The 8,954-nt window shown below is 43.1% G+C and overlaps 1 protein-coding gene across 1 annotated transcript; it reads left to right on the forward strand.

Annotated features, from left to right (window-relative positions):
- The first annotated feature begins 6,663 nt into the window (after positions 1 to 6,663).
- LOC148513613 (claudin-8-like) lies at positions 6,664 to 7,395 on the forward strand. Its single transcript, XM_088481710.1, has one exon. It carries the CDS (start codon positions 6,664 to 6,666, stop codon positions 7,393 to 7,395), a length of 732 nt encoding a protein of 243 aa, XP_088337836.1.
- The last annotated feature ends 1,559 nt before the right edge of the window (positions 7,396 to 8,954 follow it).

Below are 8,954 nucleotides of genomic sequence, written 5' to 3' on the forward strand. Positions count from 1 at the left end.
TATCTGAGACACTTTCAGGTGCAAGCCCTAACGAGCCTGCTACCAGGCTGAAAGGCCCAACACCTGGAGTGGCCTGTGGATGGAGCTCTCCCTCTCCTCACATCCACACCCCCAGAACCCATTCCGGCTTTTCACTAAAGCCGACATTTCTAGTCTATTTTTCCAAACAGACTTCTCCTGGGGGTTTTAAAACACATAGGACAGGAATCTGGGGCAGGCATAGAAGCCATTCAAAACTGTTCCAGTGCTTCTGTCACAATATATATATATATATATTTATATATATATATATATATATACATACATACAAGTGACTAATATGTTTTTTTTAACTGAGGTCTTGCCTCGTAGACATTAGTAGTAGAGTAATTTTTCCTCCTAACGTCAGCACGAAAAGATTTCCTTATGATGTGACTCGAAGAAGGGCCACGTAAAAGTTATCCATGAGAAAAACAGTCTCCACTTAAGTCAAATCCAGCCACGTTAAGTGTCTGTCCCTGTGCTGTATTTATGGTCATGCCAAAAGCAGACTCTTACCAGGAATTGGACGCATTTGAAATTCAAGAATAGTTTTTCACTTAAATTAAATAGGAACGGTAATAAAAGGGAAAAACTTACATTTTTTATCAGTAAACAGGGCTATATAAATTTTTTGGGAGAAACCAGATAATACGTATCAATCTCTACATGGTATCAAATAAAGTCCATTGTTGGATTATATCTATAAAGATTTAGGCAGCGTAAGCCAAAAAAGTGCTCGGACATCTGTTTTTTCATTGACTAGCTTCACTAAAATCTATCCACCCAGTCAGAGACGGGTGCATATGAAATACTAATCACGGTCACCGGCACCTACTCCAAGACATTTATGCAGCCCACAACGCATGCGCACTGTGCGAAAAATAATTAGCGGTTTAGTATGAAATTACATGCCACTGTGTGTACCCCGTTGCACTTTGCAGCAGATTATTAGGAAGTCAGTAGGGTCTTAGGGGTCTATATACTAAGCAGTGTTAGGAGAAGTGAAAAGTGAAGAGTGATAAGGTGCCAGCCAATCAGCTCCCAATTGCCATCTCACAGGCTGTGTTTGAAAAATGACAGTTGGGAGCTGATTGGCTGGTACCTTATCACTTTTCACTTCTCCTAACACTGCTTAGTAAATAGACCCCTTAATCTCAGCCAGCAAAGTGTGAGTAACAGGCTTATAGTCTTATTATGCAGAAATGTTCTGCAGTATGTGGATTAGACGTTCGTAGACATGGGCAGTGCCAGTATTGTCACAGCAGCTCTCATTTGATTGCAATCTTAGATTGTGTGACCTGTATCAGATCCCATGAGATTACTGAGTAACTGATGTGGCAGCTAAATTGTTATTTTTCCTGCAGGCGGTCTGTGTATGGGACCTAGTTGCTATTAATGCCCTTGTGGCAATTGACACATAACCTTATGCATCTTAAACAACAAACAAACTATAATAAAGACACGGAGATAGATGTGGCATTTAAACCGGTTGACCTTTTTATTTAAACAACCAAAAGAAACAGCAGCCATCAGAGGTCAGTGACTACCAAATCAGATGACTACAAAAACTTGCAGGGCCAATTGCCCACTCATCAAGTCCATAGGTCACATGAGACTCCCCCATACCTTCAATCGCCCGGTTAGCCAACCAAGGCTGCTGACCCCATTAGAGACAATCATCCAAAAGGTATATTTAAAGGGGAGTGACCTATTAATTAGTTCACTGACCCCTTAGTTGCAGTTCTTTACCACCCAAGGCCAATGAAAAAGAAAAAGGCGGCATCCAAAAATTTGTATAAAATCAGCCAATAATAGGGAGGGAGGGAAAAAAGGCAGCTTCCTATTGGGAACTGACCTACCAATGGCTAGCTACCAAAACTTTAATAACCTTCCACTAACAATGCAGCTGTACGTTCAACAGTCCTATAGCCTAGGCCAGGGGTTCCCAACCATGGTCCTCAAGGCACACTAACAGTCCAGGTTTTAGGGATAGCCATACTTGAGCACATGTGACTTAATTAGTACCTCAGTTACTGTGATTTAACCATCTGTGCACAATCATGGATATCACTAAAACCAGGACCGTTAGTGTGCCTTGAGGACCGAGGTTGGGAATCACTGGCCTAGGGGTTTAAGCATACCTCCCAACTTTGAAGATCTTGGATTCGGGACCTTGCGTGCGAGTCCTAACAGGGGGCGGAGCCTCATGGCACCATCATTTACGTCACTGTGGGGGCATGTGCAGCATTTCCCGAGATGCATGGATGCCCTCCGTCTTTATACTGGTTGATAGCAGTGTCCAATCCAGGGAAAGTGTCACCCAGACAAATATGTTACTGTACATCAGAATGAGTAACATGAGACAGAAAGGTGAGAATGCGTCCTGGACAGTACTGTATATACGTTCAGAACATAAGGTCCAACTCCAAATCCTTTCATACTGACTTTAGAACTGGAAGTACAAAGGTTTGTTCATTAACAATATTATTTTATTATTTATTACCAGTTATTTATATAGCGCACACATATTCCGAAGCGCTTTACAATATGTAATAAGTTTGTCATTAAGGAGCCTATTTATCATTATTTGCAGGATATCCCGGTCAAAAAGAAATGATAATTATTAGCTCTAGGATCTGATTATTAATCAATATACACCCCTACCTGTAAGTGTAGCTTTAACCAGTGGCAGATTTTACCTACAGTAGGGGCTGCAGCCCCCCCCCCCCAGTTAAATCCGTTACTTCAGTGAGCCAGTTGCAGGCCGTGACTTTGACTGGAGGTGGCTTCCCATTGGTAGCACCACCTGCCAATCATGCAAAGGGAAAACAGCCCCAGGGGAAGATGTCTCCTGCCCCTGGGACTGCCAGTCTGGGGCTGTGATTAGCAAAGAGCGGCTTCCAGTGGAAGACGCTGCTCTGCCTCTCTAGCAGCCCTACAGAGCTTCTCGGGGCAGCAGACAATGCAGCCCCTAGAAGCCGATGTTTTGCGCATGTGCGGCGCCACCACCGCTCATGCGCCACGACCAAACCTGCGGCAGCGGCAGCCCTCCTCAGCTAAGAGGGCTTCAACTATGGCCAGGATATAGCTAAAGAAGAAAAACATATAGAAAATATAAAACGTGTAACATCAAAGGAACTATAGCGTCGATTTACTGTACTTTTCATTTTTGTGAAATATACTAAAAACTATTTTGTTATGTTCCAAAAATACAATTACGGGGGAAAGTCAATTAACAGGTTTATACCGATTATTGTGGATATGCGCGTCCATGTTTTTTGCGCAATTCATTTCCAAAAGCCGCAAATGTCGGGTATTTTATCGTGACTGATATGTATAGGTAAAAGTGGGGGAATCTGCCCCACTAAAAAGCCCAAACACCCCAAAAAAGCCAAACTGATATAGGATAACAATTTAAAAGTGTATTAGTGGCCATAATAAAAGTATTTGGGGTTCTTTATATGTGTCATATGACTGTTATATGCATGTATCTAAAACAGCGAAATATCGACCTTATTCAGACCCGGTCGCAAGCGCTGAGCGCTCGCAACCGGGTCGATGTTTGCCCACTGGGCATGCAGACGTCGGAGCCGGCTCCGACTTGCGCATGCAGGAGACCCGGCTAGCGACGGGCGCTCCGTCGCTATGGGTCTCGCACCAAAGGGGTAAAGCTGTCGATGGTGATTGACAGCTCACCCCATTTGGGAGACGGGCAGGAGGGTAGCCGGCCAAATGGAGGCGTTCCCGACGGAACGCTTGCCATTTGGGGGCGGCCCCACTGACATCAGCAATGATGTCAGTGGAGAGCTTCCTGCTCGATCAGAGCAGGAAGCTCCCCGGGGCTTGCGCTTGCCGAGACCCAACCTTAGGGTCTCGTCGCAAGCCCCGATGGTCCTGACCATCGCGACCATCAACCTGGTCACTCGCTAGAGCTGTGGGTGGTAACCCACAGCTTAGCTAGCGACCAGGAGGCCGCACTTCACACCACAAGCGGCCGCCCTCATTCAGAGCGACCGCTTGTATCTAGCGATCGACTCTGAATGAGGGCCATTGTTATTAGGAAACTGCTTTTTGGCAAAGTAAATGTTCAGATTAAATTGGGGTGCATTAAAAGGCCTATAAGTATATATTTGTGTCATTTAAAGACACTTTTTAAAAAACCTTCAAAACATGCCTCTAAAACCCACCTACAATCTTAAAAACACCTGTCCCATATCATATAGCAACCCCATATACCTGTCCCACTAATACGGCATCCCCCTTATATCTGTCTCACATCAATTGACCCATTTACCTGCACTTTGTACTTTTTTACCCCAAAAATAATGTCATTATTGGCCAAATTAAGCTAATTAAAAATATATTTTTTACCTCATTAGTCATTAAGGAATGTATCCCAGTGATTCTGATCCAAGTCCTGCCATTTTTGCCAATAATAGGGGTTTTGCACAACTTTTCAACTACTAAGGAGATGGGGAAAACTTTTTGCAGCAAATGGTTTGGTGAATTTGTACTCGTGAAAAGTCACAGATAATAGGATTGCATTTTAAGTACAAATTTGCACGATAAGTCGTTTTTCGTGGAAAATCGGCTTATCGCAGCGAACTGAATTCCACCCTAAATTGATTAAAGAGGGGATGCCGTCGCATAAGGCGCTAATGGTGAAACAGGTGCTGCATCCCGATTAAAGAGCTGTGCCACCCTTCAAATAATTTAATACTGTCAAAAGAAGGGCGAAATGCAATCTCAAATAATAACAGATCTCTAATATTCTAAACAAATCAAATTAATCAATAGTGATAAAAATATAGCATTAGTAAAATCACATACAGACATACAGTATATGCTTGTGCCAGCGGTGTTGGCATCTGAGATATAAATGGTAACTGAGTAACTAACCGGGCGGAAATACAGTTTCCAACATGAACTGGAAAGAGGTAGAGGAAAGATCTCACTGCCATCTTGGAATTCCCTCCGTAGTAATGATGACTGTAGTAACTCCGTAGTAATGATGACTGTAGTAACTCCGTAGTAATGATGACTGTAGTAACTCCGTAGTAATTGATTGAGGATAAAGTGATATTAACTAACTTTTGAAATTCTTTCAATTTACTTTTTCGTTTTGGTGAATGCCCTCCATTGGTTTTAAATTAATAAAATATATATAAAAATTAGGAAATGTTTTGAAGGCAATCCCAAACCACTGTGGGCAGTTTATAGTTGCGTTGCTTTGCATTTTATTTTTGCTTACAGAAAGAAATGTGATATTTATTTTACTGATGGAGATTATGTATATTTAAACTTCAAGGCCAAGCTCATTCTTTATTTCTAAAAATCCTCCTCCTCGCCACAGTCCTAACAATTGCCTGTTGATATGCAGGTCATTTAGAATTGCCAACTAGTCAGCGGCTAGTCAGATGTTGGAAAGTTCTAAAACTTTTCTACAAATATTCTACTAATTTTCATTTGGCCACAAAATGTTTCATGTTTTGTCAACAGAATTTGGCTGTAAGTGTTCCCAGCACCACCACAATCACATGACAGAAGGACTTCACTCTTGTCGCTCCATCTCTGGCTGTATAAATTCAGAAGAATGTGAATTTATAAATATAGTGCAAACTTGTAACCCAAAAATTTAACTCGATGGGAGTGATTCAAATCTTGGCGATGTGCGCGAATGCGCACATTGACTAGAATTGCTGTATGGAACCATCGCAGATTTTCCTGCGTACCTCTACAAATGAATATCAACGATATTGTTGGTAAGTTGACAGGGGAACGGTCTAAATGCCAGCAACTAGCCGACATTGCTGAGAATCGAAATGCCGTCGAAGATTGTATTCAGCTTTGCACAACGATCAGGTGAAACTTTATCTGATTGATACATCACTACTGTTTCACTCATCTACAGGCTTTAAATGGTGGCAAATAAATTGGAATAATCTGAAAAAAATGAGTCTCCAGGACGGGAACATTTTGTTGCGGATGGTGAATAATTTCGGGTACTTGAGCAAGTATTACAGTACAAGTGAGGATGTGCAGCACTTAGATTCAAGAGCATCTGACACATCAAATAAGCTAGAAAATTGGTGCAGTTGTAACTGTCAATTTAAATCCACTCATAACATAAAATATGTAAAACCTAATAAGACGACTAAAGCCTCTTTTCTCTTTTTGGTCCGAGGTCTTTGTGAAAGCTCTTTATTCTAAAGGATGTCACATTCTTTGAAATTACACTTTTGTACTGTAGCTGTGTTATTTGAAGTTTGGAAACGTCGCCAGGACACGAGAACGTTCCTGTTACAGAGTTCTTGGGACATTTCCTGGTGGCTGACATAACACATGAAAACGTGAAATCTTTTTTTGGGAAGTTTCGAAATAGCATCAAAACAGAGTATCTGACTCTTACTTGCAACTATTATAAGTAGGATTCCCTAAACCGGACACACCCGTGATTAGCATGCTATGACGCAGAGCTGCTAATACACGTGACCTGATTAATAAAACCAACCTGCACTGCAAGCCCTGTACCATTCATACCTTCAGAGTCCACAAGTGTGGAACGTCAGCTGCAGAGAAGGTTTGGAGGAAGAGTTGATTCAGCACAAGCTACGACAAACATCTACAAGGATCTGCAAAGCCATGGCACACTTCATTGTCCAGCTGATTGCCCTCATTCTGGGGCTTATTGGCATGATACTCACTTTTGTTGTCACAGCCATGGCCCAGTGGAGAATATCATACATGATTGAAGGAATCCCAGGCGACTGTGACAAGCGTATAGATGGGCAATGGTTAAGCCGCTGGGATGGCTTATGGCAGACCTGCGTGACCCAAAGCCTTAACGCCATGCAGTGCAACAGCTACGAATCTTTGGTGTCTATTACAACCGACCTAAAAGCCGGCAGAGTATTGATGTCCTTCGCCATCGTATTGTCAGTTATCGGCTTCATCATAGCCGTTGTCTCCTTGCTGTGCTTCCGGTGCTGTAGACGGGCGCGGGGAGGCAGGTCCTGTCTTCTCCTCACTGCTGGCATCTGTTTCATCCTGGCCGCAATCCTTGTCTTGATTCCAATTGCCTGGACCACCAGCAATATCATCCGAGAAATTACCAACCCCATCTGCAAGTCAAGGCAGCGAGTTGAGATTGGAGAGGCCATATTCTTGGGGTGGCCTACAGTCTTATTCCTTTTGATCGCAGGAGCCATATTCTGCTGGTACCACCGTTGCGATGAGGAGGACGATGACGACAGGTGCAAAACCATCGCCTATTCTTCGCAAACATCCCTGCCAAGGCCGGTGTATCTACCATGCCAAGTGCAAGAGAAACAAACCCATAGCCAAACCCAGTATTCCAGGAGCCAGTACATCTGACCTCTTCAGACTCTGAAATGACTGCATCTTACTTTATAATCAGCAAGATATTGATAAAGAATCGAAACTGTGCAATTCCCAGAGGAAAGAGATGAGTTTGCACCAGTAACATCGACTATCCTTGCACTAAATCGAATGCTAATTTACCGGACAACGGGATTTTTACCAGACATTGCTGCTTCCATTACAGGCATCGAAGAAGCATTTTCTCAACATGATAAAATGCTTAAATAATAGTTTTTATTTTATTAAATATTTAAATTAACTTAAACGACCGAAGCACTTTTAGCGATTGTAGGAGCAGGTATACTAATGGTCAGATTGAATATGTTGTTTAACAGTAGCAAGAAATATCTCACACGTCACTGTTCGTATGAAACGCAGTATCTGCTTTTTTTCAATCGCTGTTAATGTTGCGTTTTCATTGTCACGCTGCAGTTTTGACCAAAGGTGAGCTCCGGGAAGGACGCAGTTTGGTAATGGTTCTGAAAGGCTCGCCAAGATCTTAGCAAATGTCCGTTTAAAGTATTCTGCGACACTTTTGAATAATCAGCATTGAATGAGGTTATTGCTGTATTGCAAACCTGTAAGTAAATCAAGTCAGTATAGATAATTATGCACCCCCAGAGATGCATTTAGGATGCTCCATGAGACGTTCCAGGGCTAAGGAAAGGAGCTTTGGCATTCACTTAGTAGAACAGTTTAGCTGCATAGTTGAAGCATACAGTTATTCTGCATTACAGGGCTGCTACAAGCTGTGCCCTGATTACGTGCTTGGGAATTGTGCCAGGTATGTTGTTGTTACTACCTGTAAACAAGGACTATACTTTGCTAACTATGCAAATCTTCAGAATACATCCGCCTGGAAACCGCCGATGCAATTCTCCTACTGACCTTTCTTGGTATGTGTGTCTGCCTGTCCAATTAACCTGAATAGCACAGTATCTTTACTGTATCTCTCACATTCCTGGGCACATGTTGCATGATGAATGATAAGCATACATGGGTTATTATTATTACCTGTGTTTTAGGTATGTGATCAATTATATCTCAAGTTATTCTGCATCTTGTAGTTTACATGCTCAGATATAGTCCCAGGTTTTAGGTGCAATTTTTACATCTAATATAGGCCCTCATTCAGAGGCGGTCGTTAGATGCAAGCGGTCGCACTGAATCAGGGCGGCCGCTTGCATCCTGAACGGCTGCCTCCTTGTCGATCGTTAAGCTGTGGGTTACCACCCACAGTTTAACGACCGACCCGGTTGATGGTCGCGATGGTGATCACCATCGGGGCTTACGACCAGACCCTAAGGTTGGGTCTGGGCACTCGTAAGCCCCAGGGAGCTTTCTGCTCTGATGGAGCAGGAAGCTCCCCACTGACATCACTGATGATGTCAGTGCGGCCGCCCTCAAAATGGTAGGCGTTCGTAAAGGAACGCCTCCATTTTGGAAACCACCCCCCCGGCCCGCCTACCAAACGGGACCAGCTGTCGATCAACATCGACAGCCGTCCCTTTAGCAGCGAGTTCCAGAGCGTCAGAGTTTCTCTGTCGCTCCGG

Source organism: Taudactylus pleione, unplaced genomic scaffold (genome assembly GCF_031769625.1).
Source record: "Taudactylus pleione unplaced genomic scaffold, aTauple2 ptg000276l, whole genome shotgun sequence".
NCBI classification, from domain to species: Eukaryota; Metazoa; Chordata; class Amphibia; order Anura; family Myobatrachidae; genus Taudactylus; species Taudactylus pleione.

Bases quoted from the DNA above. Each gene is read 5' to 3' on its own strand.
- LOC148513613 (XM_088481710.1), top strand. From the start codon at position 6,664: ATGGCACACTTCATTGTCCAGCTGATTGCCCTCATTCTGGGGCTTATT.